At 44.2% G+C, this 14,808-nt stretch overlaps 2 protein-coding genes across 8 annotated transcripts in view; both read right to left on the reverse strand.

Annotated features, from left to right (window-relative positions):
- The window catches only part of LOC118315728 (protein inscuteable homolog), a 45,760-nt gene extending 42,855 nt beyond the window's left edge, over positions 1–2,905 (reverse strand). For 2 of the 5 annotated variants that reach the window (XM_035643237.2, XM_035643236.2), the window contains exon 1: positions 2,682–2,904. The gene's annotated coding sequence lies outside the window, so the exon portion shown is untranslated. Of the gene's footprint in view, positions 1–2,583; positions 2,647–2,681 lie in introns of those variants that run through there. The other 3 variants (XM_035643240.2, XM_035643234.2, XM_035643238.2) reach the window with 3 other exon arrangements.
- A 4,741-nt stretch (positions 2,906–7,646) lies between these two features.
- Positions 7,647–13,010, reverse strand: LOC118315730 (calcitonin gene-related peptide). Of its 3 annotated transcripts, none has more exons than XM_035643249.1 (5): positions 12,854–13,009; positions 11,657–11,748; positions 10,561–10,695; positions 8,570–8,754; positions 7,647–8,308 (listed from the first exon to the last, which is right to left on the reverse strand). In XM_035643249.1, the coding sequence occupies exons 2-4, from the start codon at positions 11,740–11,742 to the stop codon at positions 8,595–8,597; spliced, it is 381 nt and encodes a 126-aa protein (XP_035499142.1). In that variant the 5' UTR covers positions 11,743–11,748; positions 12,854–13,009; the 3' UTR covers positions 7,647–8,308; positions 8,570–8,594. The 3 variants fall into 3 exon arrangements, with proteins under 3 accessions (XP_035499142.1, XP_035499141.1, XP_035499136.1); XM_035643248.1 differs by having other exon boundaries at positions 8,570–8,757; XM_035643243.2 differs by lacking the exons at positions 7,647–8,308; positions 8,570–8,754 and adding an exon at positions 9,090–9,703 and having other exon boundaries at positions 12,854–13,010.
- Between the last annotated feature and the right edge of the window lie 1,798 nt (positions 13,011–14,808).

Consider the following 14,808-nt stretch of genomic DNA (forward strand, 5'->3'; position numbering starts at 1 on the left):
ACCGGGCAGGCGAGGGGAGAATGCACGGCAGAGTTACTGTGCAACAGCATTCATCGCCAACCCGTCGAGTATTATTAGATAGTGAAGTGCTAAACAGATGTTTGAGGGAAGAAGTCGTCATACCTTTTTCATCAGCTGAAGTTAAATGAGCCATTAAAACCAGTTTCATGGATGGACCTGTTTTAGGAATGATGAGAGTAACAAGTCATATTCACCGCATGACGTTCTATAGGGTTATTATTATACCTAAATGGTAACAGTCAAGTTCTCAAACTTGCCTCGAAGTAATTATTGCCCAAATCCCAGGCCTTCATTCAGTTGCCTCTTAATGTGACTCCTGTTTCTTCTGCAACTTTCACGTCCTCAGAAGTCAAACCCCAACTTGTCATTGATGAACTGCATGAACTTAGACTGACACACTAGGATTTGACTTGACATGCTAACATTCTGACACTGCAAACATGATTATAGCAGGTGTACTGAGAATACCCTGTTCATTTTAGTGTGACAGCATGCGGACATTTGCAAATTAGCACTCAGCTCCAAGTAGGCTACAGCTAAGGCTGATGGGAATGTCATGAGCAGTTCGATCGTAAACCGAAGTACTGAAGTCAAGGTTTTGATCCTCTGACTTTCATTTACTGTCCCCATCGAGTCAAAGTATTACAGTTCATCCTGAGAAGAAAATTCATGGTGGCATATGGCGGAAAAATGTAGAGGATCGACAAAGTTTGTAGAATTGATCATATGGGAACATGAATGTCTGTACAAAATAACATAGCAGTCAGTGTGTGCTGAAGAACTTCAGCCTGGACGGTCTAAAAATAATGAACACTGGAAAAGCAAGAAGATCCTATTATATCCCTGACCAACTAAGTGTTTTTGGTTGTTTGTCACATAATTCCATAGAGACAACATGACTTGCATTGGTACAAAATGCGGTCGGTCCTTGCAACATACTTGCTGTTCATTTCATGCAATTACTCGGAGCCTTTCTCCACTTTTCCGCTCAGATATTTTCTCTGACGACACAGTCGTCGGCTTGAGTTTGTGAAGTTTCGCCGCTTGAAATTTGCAAATGATGGACACTAAGGTCGGGTAAGAGACATCATTAAAAGGAGTGAAATGATAAAGATCTGAGTCCTGTACGCTCACACGGAGAAGAGACACGCACTGTACATCCGTTCAAATGTCTAATCTCTAACTCTCCAATACATGCATCCTGAGCACACACGGAAAAAAACATGATCACCCAGTGCTCTTGTGATCTCTAATTGTCTCTCTCTCCCTCTCTCTCTCTCTCAAACACACATCTCTCCACCATCACCACATAACACACACAGAAGCCTGTAGTAAAGACATGTGGTAGCTGTGTGCTCATCATTGCCATCGGCCTCACTGTAATCTATCTTCTTTTTGTTTTCCACGTTCTCAGCTACCATCACTCCCACTTAAACCAGATCAGCCTATACGCCAAACAATTATGGCCACTATGGTTTTCCAGCTCCGGCATGACTCAGAACAAATGCACAACATATTTTCCGAATGAGAGCACGGAGCGGCATACCGGGAGGACATTCATATTCATCACGATAGCATCAATCAGCAAGCGCAAGTTCTCACACGAGGGATGCTGACGACCATGTACTGTGTCAGAGATTAAAAAGTGGGGGCATCCAGCTGACATAGTCGCTCAGCAGTGTATTTTACTGTAGAATATTCAATAGAACTCTTCACGAAAGCATGATTTCAGTTCAGCTCCGTTGTCACTGGGTTTAAGAAGACCTTTAATTGTAAAGCCTTTACATATCTCAGCTTCACACTCATGACTATGTGTAATTTGAAAGGTGTCACCGACAGATAGCTATTACCTGACTCAGCAGATCCCAACAGCTGGCATGAGTTTTAACATCTTTCAGCCAATTGTTTCAGTTCACTCATCATTTCCGGCAGCTCCATTAAACCCACTCATGACAGCAGACAGACAAACTTAGCAACCGGTGGACATTGTGGGGCATTTTAGCAGCTAAAGAGCTGCCTTTGAGAGTTGGTGGAACAGGTGGACCAGACACACCGGTCCTTTTAGCAAACATGGTCGCCATAGCAACTTCAAAAAGTGATGGTGATGTCAGTGCTGTGTTTTACCGGTTGTTAAATTATTAGATTTTCAAGGAAATATTTAATAATAATACAGTTCACTTTGAGCGAAGACATACAGTGATTTACATATTTTTTATAGTCATTGTTTATCAAGACATTTTAAATCAGAAGCTGTTACGTTAGAATACCACTGACGTCTTAGGAAAATCTTCAAGGTGTATGTTGTAGAAAGCAGAGTTGGACACTGGTCAAGAACAATCTCGTGAGAAAAGGAGCTTTGACATCAGCTTATTCACTGCCCATTTAAATGTGGGAGTTTGAAAATACCAAAGGAACAATATGATAACTGCATCTTCAAGTGAACCAGTGGATAACTCCATCGCTATTGACGAATTTTGGAGGATGTGACCTCTGTTCTACCATTGAAATATATGTAAATCAGGTGCTACATGCTGTACTATTGGGTCATCATGCTCAAGTTACCTGAAAAACTGTCTTAATCCAAGACTGGAAGGACTTCAACGCATCATTTCCCCTTTCTCAGAAGTTGAGATAAGACTGAACTGGTTTTCCAAACTTACCCATTCTCTTGGTCAGCGATAAGATTAAGTGTTCCCAGGAGGGTTCATAGTTTCAGCTCGTGGCTCTCGTCTTCTTCCCTCGCACTCTGTCCTCTCTTTAACTCACTCTAACTTTGCCTCTGACTTGCCCTGTTTCCCTTCTTGGAGCCCAGCTGGGCCAACCACCACCAAAGCCTGCTGCTGTAAGACTGTTCCAAACGTCTAAACGTGACCGGCCTTAAAGGGTTTTTTCTTGGGGAGAAAAAAGCTCACATCCCACTGTCAGTCAAGCAGCGGAGCATAGTTTCAGCTGGGCTGCCATCCAAACAGACATGAAACTATTCTATTTTGGTCTGCCATATGAGCAGTGGTGCTGTTCAGAAGAAAGGGGGGGAGAAGGATTCTGTGGTGGAGCATGTAATTGCAGAGTGACCAGTTATGGCGAGGTGTAATTGCAGACCTCATCAGATGGAGAGTAACTGCAGGCAAGACAAGGTAAAGGACTTTTAAATAAGACTTTGAAAGAAAGAAAAAGAGAGAAAAGAAACAACACAGACCACATAAATAAATGAGAGGGTGGGTTCCAGATGTGGCAGCAAAGAGAGAGAGAGAGAGGGGAGGAGAAGAAAGTGAGGGAGGGACAGAAAAGAGGGCCAGATGAGGAAATTGCCGTGGCAGCAGAATGAAATCCTGTTTCTGACACGGTGAAGAGGTGTTTACCTTCCCAGGAACAGTCGCTCGAGACAGAAAGGGGGGATCGGGGAAGGTGAGAGGATGTCGGGCCGGGCCTTATGTTGTTTCTGGCCCTTCACCGTGACTGCTCCTGGGTGTCTGGTTTCACGTCAGCCTTGGAAATGACTGCCTTATGGAAAAATTGGGAGCTTTAAAAAAACGAGGAAGGAAAAAGAAAATACGTTTCCCATTTTGAGTGAGACTCAGCTGGTCCAGGTCGCTGCTGTTATTATCGCTGTGTATTCTTCAATGAATAGTTACCATGTGATTGTGTGAAGGGGGCGTCTCCACGCGCACTCTGCCATGTGCTCATAACGCTGTATAGAGTCAATAAATATTATTGCGTTGATGCCATTTGCTGTGGTGTTGTGTGTGTTCCCGTTGTGTTGTGTGAATTGCTGTGGTGTTGTGTGAGTTGCTGTTCTGGTTGGCACTCCAGGGCCACCGTATTTTTCCCTTTTTTTGCCATAACAACAGGCGTATATGTCCTGCTGTTGATTTGCTGAGGGCCCTCGACTCAGTGACACATGGACTCACCTCTGTCGTCGAGCCGTGATGTTTAGTCCTAAATAGTCCAGGGATTGTGGGAAATAGTGTGTTGAAGCTTGCTCAAAACAGACATATTGAGTAAACAATGATATTAAATGACCTTCCTTGTCTAAACATATGGATAGCAGCTAGATCCCACTTGCGCTTCCAAGTAAGTCTGAGAATGTTCGGGTTTTACTTTGGCTGTTTGAAGGCGAACGTCTGTATGCTAAAATACATAGCTGGAGATTTGAACAGCGGGAAACAGATAGTCTGTGACAGTGGCTTGGAGATGGGACTCAAATGCAGATATGACACAGGGAACTAGGGGTTAGATAAAAACGACAGAATCTTTACTCACAGTCCAAATAATCACAAACAAAAATCCCAGCTGACATTGGGCGAGAGGTGAGGTTCATACGGTCAATTTAAAATCTCAGATTAAACTAACCCCAACCCGCATGTGTTTGGACTGTGGTAAGAAGCCGGAGAACCCAGAGAGAACTTTTACGGTGGCTTTTTATTTGCAGCACTGGCTTTTACAGTATGAAGTTGTGGGGTGGCGTTATTAGCCCGTGCAGGCTATAGTTGTATGTATGCACAGTATTAAAAAATGTAATTCATTCATTCATGCTGAAAACCAACTTGCAAACTAATTCCAACACTAATGAAGCATTTTAATGAAACATTTTCATTTGTTGTCTCCCACAGCTAAGCTAGCTTTTTCTCCCACCTCCAGCTTTAATGAACCTTGCCTATCGGTGGGGAACCAGTTTTATATTCAGGCAGACGTAATGAAAGAAGCAAATGTGCATTATGAAACATTACTCAACAGTACGTCGTGCGTTATACTCCATATGCCTATATGACGACGATTGTTTTTAGAAGGACAATCTGATACCAGAGACCTTGAACAAAAACAATTTCCCGTAAACCTTGTGCAAGTTGAATGTTACAGCTCCTATACTAGATGTTTTATTTTAAAGAGTCATATGGATATGGATGGAACCAAATGAGACTGTAGTTTTTCTAAATGTTCACAAAGCACAAAGGTTTCAACCATTAATACCAGGTATTACAGTGGACGCCAATTTGTCTCTGGATAAGGAAAGTAAAGCCCAGGAAGATGTGCAGAACAGAGGGTGGAACCGCAAATAGCCTGGATTTGACGTCATAGGTTTGGCTCGCCGGTGCCCAAAACGTTAAAACATTAACAAGGAGCATCTACCGAAGCCTCGGGTCTGGAAATGCATTTGTGGTGTGCATTTCTGGGAGCTGGACTAGTGGCACATCTTCCTTCTGGAGATGGGGGGCTTGCTCCTCGGTTTTCTCATACGAACCATCTAATTTTCGTGTGGAAGGGCCCCATTCAATGCAGCTGTGTACCATTACGGCTGCTTTTCTCATTGGCACAGTGGGATTGTCAGAGTATGAGGAGAAAGAAGCTTAAAACCAAACCAACCCAAGAATCAGCCCTCAACCTCCCGTCCCCCTCAATTATCAGAATATGGAAGGGGGGGTCTGGTATTTCCCCCCCCCCCCCCCCCCCCCGCGCTTCTTAATCATGCAGGGCAAGTTTCCACGTGGATTCCAGCGTGTACGACTTCGGCGCTGATTTTCTCTAGACAGACAGACAGACACGCAGACAGACAGATAGTGAGACCGAGGGAGAGCATGGCTGGAAAGACTGTAAAAACAACTGACAGATGAGGGTGCTAAGGCTTCAGGGGTAATAGAGCACAAATCCCATTTATCTGTTTACACTCAAAGTGCATAAGTTGAACGTATTAGTCACACGTATCCTCTCATCTGATAATTAATCAGTCATCCAGTTGAACAGTTGGATTACCTCTTTTTCCACGGCACGTTCAGTATTGATTTTTGCTGGGGGGGGGGGGGGTTACTTGGAAATCATCTAAACTAAATATACTGTTGTACAAAAAGACATGTTTATTCTTAAAACTCCCAGAGCAGTTCTTGTGTGCTCGGCTTCGATGCACACAGTGACAAAAAAACTGCCTTTGCTCCGGTGCACACTTGGCATTCATCCGTTCCAACCAAATAGGATCGAGTGTATCCTGTTTTTCACTTTCACCCTTATTGAATGGGCTCATTATCTCCTCCATTTTCCAAATGCACATCCTGTATTTTGTCATCCACAACTGATGATCTTTCATTTATCCTCCCGTCAAGTGATTCTCAAGATCTGTGTGGGATAATTTCCCGGAAAACACACCACCTCAAATGTGTTATTGTTGGGGAATACAGCAAGACGTATGTCATTGTGTATTTGTGCGCGAGTTATCTGCCCTAGTTTGTGCAATCAACGTCTTGGCCATGAAAAAAAGTCGTCTTCTAGGTGGAGCAGATGAGGGCTCAGTGCACGTCAGGGTCTTTCCTCAGCTGGACCAGGATTGGAGCTTTTTGTTTAGAGAGAAAAGTGTTTATTTGACGTGTTTTGTGAGTCGCTGACTTGTAGGAGTTTACCGTCACAAAGCTGAATAAAGGGTCCTCTCCTCATAGGCAACGTACTTTATTCATATTAATCGAAACCCGACAGAGCAACACATCCTTGTTGTGGATCATCGATGGATAGTTTCCTCGATAGGCCTTCGGGAATGTTCAACAGGTCATTGTTTTACACCTCAGTCCAGTCATGGCAAAAGCTATTTCATCCAAGTCTTTCATTATTTTTCACTCTTTCAGGGTTGAGATTTGTTTTTTCCAGTTGTGCAAATGAACAAAATGTGGCCTGGGAAAAGAAAAGCTGGTGGCGAAGTGTTCACATAGAGACTTTTTCTGCTTTTTGTGACCTGCGTCAGACGTGTGAGTGACTCTGCGGCGCTCCACTGTAACTTGTTTTCATCAGGATAATGACATTGCCACCTATTGGAGTGCTGCTGCAAAAACAAGAGAACCCCCCAAATTGTTCAGTCATCCTGGATCCCGCATTGGGACGGCACATTTTATGATTAAAAGTCTGCCAATTGACTTGAGTGCAGTATGATGAGGCAGCTTGAGCAATGTGTTGCTCTGTGAGCTGTACGGCAGATAAAAGACTCCGCTGTGTTGTGTGTCCCGTCATACTCAAATCATTGTGGATGTCTCCACATCGACCTCAAAAAGACAATCTTTTGTGTCATTTTTGCACTCGCACATGGAAAATAAATGTATCTGAATGGTAATGCATTGTGATTCGGATTCAACTGAGTGGTGTGTGGTTACCTCCATTGCTAGAATAACAAGTCTGACTGCAGGTTTGGCTGCGTTTTATTAAGTAATTACCAATGCAGATTTTCTTTCCCCCCGTATTTATCATGTATTTCAACATATCCATGCTGCTGTGGTGTCAGTCAGAAAATACTCGAATCTGATGTGATTACCCTGCAGACCGCCGCCGCCGCCGCATACAAAGTGACCCAGACAGTGCAACAGTAGAGTGTGTGACTATGGATTTTCATTTTGCCAAATTATAGATGTGTGCTCCATAGATTTCCAGGATGTGAGTGTGTCAGTGGAAAATATGATCACATTTTTAACCATCACTCACATTCCTGTGAGGTTCTACACCTACGATTTATCATTCATAATTTAGAGGCAATTTTTTTTTATTAATGTTCCAACAATGACTGTACAAATATAAGCTTTTCAGTCTGCCTATTGTTCAATCTCGTCCCACACCTAATTGCTCAAAAACCTTTGAAGAACAACACAAGTACCCCAAACCCGAGTGTATCTAAAATACATTTTAATCTTGCTGAAATTAATTTTTTCACAATATCGTTTACAATATTAATCTGTCTTCGTTCTCTTCGTCCTCATCGCTCTGGGTCTTCTTTATCGTCTCGAGACAGAACTGTACAATCATGTTCATGTAAATTGTTCTACATCAAGGCACAAGACAACAGCCGTTGTGGGGGGGCCTTGGTTAGGCTGATCTTTAATGGCGTCCCTCTGGCACACAGAAAAACAGGGTACCCTTGAGAGGAAAGGGGGGGTATGGAAAATGTAGGAGCATGGATCTCATATGGGACGCATCGCAAGGAAGAAATGTGCTCTAACGAGGTGAAAGGAGGGGGCAAATTAGGTGATAACCACTGCTATTTTCATGTATTAAAAAAAAGAGGAACCATAAGGATGCTTTTTTTTTTGGAGTTCATTTGTTCATTTACACAAACTAAAGTGCTTTTTTTCCGCTTTTTTTCTTATTTGCCAAAAGCAAAAGATTTCACTAACAGGATGGAAATGGGGACGAGGAGTCCTGTGGTGTCTTCTATCCATAAGAATGTGAGAGAGTGGGTAAAGGGCCAGTTCAGTGTTTATTTTCTGTTCGATGTTGTTTTTGTCGGTTTCTGTGTTTCTCTGATGTTTTCTTTTTTTTTCAACCTCTGAAAGAAACAGAGACAAAAAGTCAGAAATCAAATGTAGCGCTTGGCATTCAAAGGACAATTTCATGTTCATCATTATTCCACTTTTCAATATTAAAAAAAAGTCAGATATAAATGCCTAAATTCTAAACAGTTCCGCTTTAATTCTTCTGCTCTAAATCCTTGTTCTGCAACTTGAGAAATACTTCATTTTGCGATTGAACAGGCAGAACTCCGAGTCAGGGAACAAAGATGGAAGAGAGAATACGTGTCTTTATTCACCATTTCCATGAAGGTTCTGGAGTGCTTACATCTGGACGCTTCTCCTCCGCCTGCCGAAGGCCTTGGCGCCAACGTTGGTGGGGACGAAGTTGCTGTTGCCCATTCCTCCCGACCTGCTGAGGAAGTCGGCCAGGCGATGAGTCACGCAGGTTGCTGTGTTGCAGGCTCGCTTCTGTGCTGTAACGCTGCTTCAGAAGAGCAAACAAGGGGTTAATGCCGAGATCTAGTGTGACATTCATCCATACAGACCTACGACAAATACATTTTGATCAAAATTATCTTCACAGAACTGACCAAAAAACAGTTTATGCAAAGTTTAATGATATATTTTGTGTAGTTTTTGTCAATTTTCTTACCTTGGACGTGATGTGATCTTCATAGTTAATGTCAAGGCCACTATCAGTTGTTTTAAAACCCTATTTATGTTCATTTTATGTCCACATTCTCAAGTGAATCCATGAATTACCCCCTGGCTGTTTTACGAAAGTACACCTAAGAATGAAAGTGAGCTAAGGCCTCCTGGTAGAAAAATACGTTTATTGAACAACAAGGATGGTGTCGCATGAGTGGATCATTTATTAATGGTTTAATTAAGTGATCTCTTTCAACTCGTAAATTTCAGGGGCTTTGAATTGCCATCATATGACTCCACGTACAGTACACAAAGATGGATGTCTGGACCAGCTCCTGAATTACATTTATGAAAACTAAGTCTGATTGTCTGAAACGATGGCGGACCAATCATTCTCTGCCAAAAAGAAAAGGGGGGGGGGGGGGGTTCTTCTCATGTCAATCAAGCAGGTTAAATCAACATGCACTTGCCAGTCCAAAAATGTTAAGGAATAAACTGGGATGAGAAGAGTTAGAGGAAGAAGGAGAGGGGGGAGAAAAAGAAAGAGGGTAAGGAAGAGGCAAAAGAGGGGCTGAGGGAGGATGAGGGGGGGTTAGATGCTGTCAAATGTCTCTCCGTAGCTTGCATAGCTGTCACTCTCAGGCGCACTGCGCTTCTTGCCGGGCGTCCCTGCTCCGACGTTCGTGCGAGGGAACGTCTGCAACTTGTGCAGCTCCTGAGACAGTTTGCCCAGCACACAGGTGCTGAGGTTGGAGCAGCGCTTGGTTAGGGGCCTGTCCATGCTGTCGGGGAGGGGACACACAAAGTACATGCAGAGAACAGGCTCATAGGTATGGGCAAACATGCAGGCAACACTTTTGTCATCTCCATCCTTTTCATTCTTTCTATTCACACACCATTTCTTTCACATGCATTTTTCATTCTCATGCCATCAGAGGTATCGAAAAGTGAAAATGAAAAACATTTTTTCCCCAACGAGCATCATGCTCTCACCCCCTTCCCCATCGTTCAAAGAACTTGTCATCCGTCCCCTCATGCGCCAGAACCTCCGTTCCCCGCCCCCACCCACACTCATTTCCCCTCTTGTCACATCTTTTACACCCACAGAACAAACAGTAACCAGTCACTTCCCGCTGCCATGCAACTCCACTTAATTGACATCATGCACACTTATTCGTTCCGTTAGGCATACAACTGTTCACATGCCCGGCAGGCAGGCTGGAAATAGTCCCTTCAAACAAAGTCAAAATCAAACTTATCCATGCAGGAGCAGGGTCATGACAGAGAATTGGGTTGTTTTTTTAAGCTGCATCTATGGTTGGAAATAAAATAATCACTATTGGCCGACTGAAAAGCACATACCTCTACGCCTGATTGAAGTGGGCCACTAGAAAGACTTGTCCACAGTGGTGTCAAAGTGAAATCAGAAAAAAGTATGGTTCCTGCATAATAAAGTCCAGCACGGCCACCCAACACAGAGCTGTAAATTTTACATTTTTATTGGAGCTAAATGAGTTTAGTTCAATTCAGTTAATTCCCCGTTCTATCCCTCCTAGCCTTCAGCGGCTGCTTCTGTGCACACAGAATATGTTAAACAACTTGATAAAAGAGGGTTCAAGTGAAGGGAAGTCGTCCGTACCTGTTTCCCTCAGTCGCCTGCTGCTCCAGCTCCTCCGCCGTCATCTGCACAAACTCCTTCACGATGGCGTTGAGTAACCTTCGCGCCTCGTAGTCCGTGAGCGTGACTCGGTCTGACATGGACTCTAGACCCGGTCTGCGTTGAAAAGGGAGGGTGAGCGTGGGGAGGTTTAGGGGTCAGAGGGGTTGGAGGAGGAGAGGCAATGAGATCGGCATTAAATCTCTTTGCTAGAATTATCACCTGCAGTTAAAGGGAGGGGTGGTGGGGGAGGGGGGGCGATGTATATGTGGGTGTAAGGGTGGGGTAGGGTGCTGGTGGAGAGGCTGGATGGATAGGACGGGTCAGGGGGGTTGGCTGGGACGTCACCAACTCCGAGGGGGATGACGTCTGAGTTGGACGGCCCCAAGCCAGCGCGAGGAAACAATCTGCAGAAAGTGCCCCATCTTAGAGGGGGGCCGATGTGCAGCCGGCTTTAGATTTATTACTAAATCGATGGCTTCATAGAAACAGTACGGGGAGTGGCTTGAACGGGGCTTCATATAAATGTAAAGGTTGCATTTATCTCTGCCTAAAGTGAATTACACTTTTTTTTCCCCTCATTTTTTTTGTTTCTATTAATCAACTTTAACAGTTAAAATGAGAGTAGTTTCATCAAAAAAGATTACAGGAATAATGGGATGCACAAACGTTTATGAACAAAATGAAAACTGATGGGGTTCACCTTTTTTTAAATAAACAAATGTGATTAGAAAATCCCAACTGAGCCTAAAATGTCATGTCATAACTTATTAAGCTAAACCAGATGTATGTATTATGAATGTGTTTTCACCTCTTTCTGTCATTCTGTCCCTCACATACAAAGACAAATAGATCCTCCCCCAGTTCTTTGGATATTTCTAACAGCACAAAAAAGGAAAGAAACTTCTCCTTGAAGTTTACAACATTTTTTTTGGAGTATCTTTTTTACCTTCCACTCTCCAATCCACAGATTTGTACTTTAAATCCAAATCTACCTTTTCCAAACATTTCACGATGGAAAATGCACGTAAGCTGAGAATGTGATTTGTGTTAAGTGAGAATTGTGAAGGTCTCTCACCTGGCAGGCGCGGCTTGTGAGCAGTACATCTGGCAAATGACCAGGGCGTAGGCAACGAGGAAAGCCGAGATCTTCAACATAACCATGGTCCCCTACACAACGAGAAAGACATCCCCATCAACTGCTTGTGCACAAGACTGCTGCAATTCACACTCCTCACACCTCTAAAATAAGTTCTAGATAAATTTACCCCTTAAAATTCACTCAACATTCATTTAGAAAATACACATGCAGGCGTCTGATCCTCTTGTGCTTTTAGGAAGAAGTTGCAATGAGGCAAAAAATTGAGTGCAGTGAGCTTATCTCTACCCACATCTCAGCATGCCACCATTTATGCTCTGGTCTCCTGCTGAACATCCTCGCTTTTACCTTACACTCCTTCAGACCTGAGCCACATAATAGTCCCCCCCCCCCCCCCCCCCCCAATCTTCTTCTTTTACCTTACACTCCTTCAGACCTGAGCCACATAATAGTCCCCCCCCCCCCCCCCCCCCCAATCTTCTTCTGCAAAACACACTGTTCCTCCAAAACATCCATCCAAGAGCACAGGACAGGTAGTTCTCTCGTGTTGTACGCCTTAGGTCTGCGGGTGGGAGTGTTGTGTGTGTGTGTGTGTGTGTGTGTGTGTGTGTGTGTGTGTGTGAGAGAGGGTAGGTGGGTGGGTGGGGGGTCCTAACTGTGTGGTGCATGTGGCACTTGCTAGTGCTGGAAGAGAGAGAGGGGTGAAGAGAGAAAGCGAAGGGGGGAGACTCCAAGCTCGCCAACTCCCTTAGGGAGAAGTGCATTAGTGTAATGAGCTGCCAGCACTATCTCTCTCCTTCCCTCTCTCTCTCTCTCTCACACACACACACACACACACACGTAAACCTGGTTGCCTCCATCTCTTCCTCTTTCTCCTCTTTCACTTGCTGTTCTTCCCCTCATCTTCTTCATTTTTGATCCCACTCCGTCTGTCTTTCCCCCTCTCTGCCTTTAGTTTCCTCTAGCTCCACTTTGGGGGGCTTCTAGTGGCAGACTTGACCCTGACGAAGTGGCTGCCGGTGATACTGGTGACCCCGGTGGCCACACTCCAATCGCATTACAACACAGTCACGTTACCTCAGTGGGATGCGGTGATTCCGTGTCCATTCTGGTCACACATAAACATGCAAACAGCTTACAGTCAATTCCAACACAGTATTAAAAGTCCACACTTACCTTCAGCGACAATCACCCAGCAAAAATAAATATATATATATATCTCTATGTATCTCTATGCAAAACACAATAAGTTGACTTTCTCTCAACTTGCTGGACAACTCTTGATTCTGTTGCATGCAGCGCCAACGCACCAGCCTATATATCCCACCACTTGGATTTGTGCATTGACTGTGTAGGTGTTTAATTATCCACCGGCAGCCAATCACATCGCTCTGATGCTACGGCGAGCCAATGGGACGCCTCTTCCCAGTCCTGGCTCACTATAAGGGATATGGGCTTTGCACTGACGTCATTCCCCAGTCACTAAGTGCTCCATTCACAAAATCCACCAGTCATTTCCACCATTTGCCATCCCCAATTTGCATTGATGTCATTAATTAAGTAGGAGGCGAGGCAAACTGGTGGCTGTGGAGCAGCATCACCAGCAATAAATATTTTTTTTAAACTTCCAAAAATGTCACATTGCATGCCATACCTCAAATGCCAGATCGATAAGGCCCCCACCCCCCCACCAGACCACCGCCACCCTCCCAGCAAAGCACTTGCAGACGGGGCCATCTGCTGGGGAGGGATGTATACTACACAGTGACGCATTCCTGGGCTCTTCATTCATAACGCTGCTTGGATGGCACCAACTCCAGCACGACACCCACTTTGCTCAGTATAAACCGTCCACAATCAGCTTATGTAATCGGCTTGATATTGATCGGGATTTGCGGCAATATGATGTGATTCACTCCACAAAATGAACTTCTGGCACTTCACATATGAGTCAACCCTTAAATTACTTTCAAAACCACAAAGCGCCGAGCAGTTTTCATCTTGCCCAACCTCCATCGTGTATTGTTTATTATAGTTTGCAATAAAAACCCAAGACCTATGACAGCCTATTGCCCCACTACAGTGAAACATCAAACCATATTAAGTTAATAAAGTGATACCACAGTCGGCCCAGTAACGATCACTGCTGCCTGGGCCTCCTCCCACGCACTGGGTAAACAAGTTGTCCTCAGCAAAAGATCAATCGATGACAGCCTCTGACAAGGGCCGTTTCTCAAAAGCAATTACACAACTGTTTGTCGTGCACCATCGTCTCAATTCCCTTCCTTATCATTAATGTGCGTACGAACCTGTGCACACAAATCAGTATCTGCGTGTTGTATCTTTGTCTGTCTGTGTGCGCTCTCAAAGTCCCTGCACGCTGCACAAAATGAATGGATGGACAGTAGGTGTGTGTGTGTGGGGGTGTGTGTGGGTGTGTGTGCGTGTAAGATTATATGTCAGAGTCAAAGAAGGGGAGGGGTTGCCTGTCCTTGTCTGCGTCATAGAGGAACCCCATTAGACAGGATGAGCCTTTTAGTGCTATTGAGCCACAAGGCTCACCCATGTCAGACGCTAAATCACTGGTGAATAGACAGTTGCCGGGTCTCAGGCCTCATCTCCATGCCTGCATGTGCTTTTCCACCTGCACATGTCCTGCCAAACCCACTCTGGGCAGACAGAAACATAGGAGCAGACCACTGATTACTAGAGATTCATAACTTTCTCTAAAGTTCGCATGTCACTTTCAGCTATTTTACCTTCCTTCCCAAACTTTAAGCATAGTTTTGAGTCCAGAGTTCAACCAGCAGATCATGGAAGACTATAAATGGGTTGCTACGGATAATGGGAAAAAAACACAGTCTAAGTGAAATGGCCTTTGTGTATTCCCACATGCTGTACATATATTTTAAGCGCTGCTTTTTTGAAAACGCTTTATTTTTGGTTTTTACAGTCACTCCAGAACTTTAATCCAAGTCCCCTTAAAATCCTTTCATGACGGAAGGCTGCATTGCCAGATATCGTATGAGCCTACATTGGTTAAATGTACCTAATAAACCACCAACACCGTGTACCTCAAGTTCCAAGAGACAGCTAATCGAATGTGTCCTCATGACGTTTCTTCAAAGTGC

This window comes from Scophthalmus maximus, chromosome 7, assembly GCF_022379125.1.
Source record: "Scophthalmus maximus strain ysfricsl-2021 chromosome 7, ASM2237912v1, whole genome shotgun sequence".
NCBI lineage: Eukaryota > Metazoa > Chordata > Actinopteri > Pleuronectiformes > Scophthalmidae > Scophthalmus > Scophthalmus maximus.

Coding starts and splice junctions, on each gene's coding strand:
- LOC118315730 (XM_035643243.2), bottom strand. CDS start 11,742: ATGGTTATGTTGAAGATCTCGGCTTTCCTCGTTGCCTACGCCCTGGTC. Junction 10,696..11,656: donor TCACAAGCCGCGCCTGCCAG/GTGAGAGACCTT, acceptor TTTTCAACGCAG/ACCGGGTCTAGAGTCCATGT. Junction 9,704..10,560: donor CAGGCGACTGAGGGAAACAG/GTACGGACGACT, acceptor CCTCCCCGACAG/CATGGACAGGCCCCTAACCA.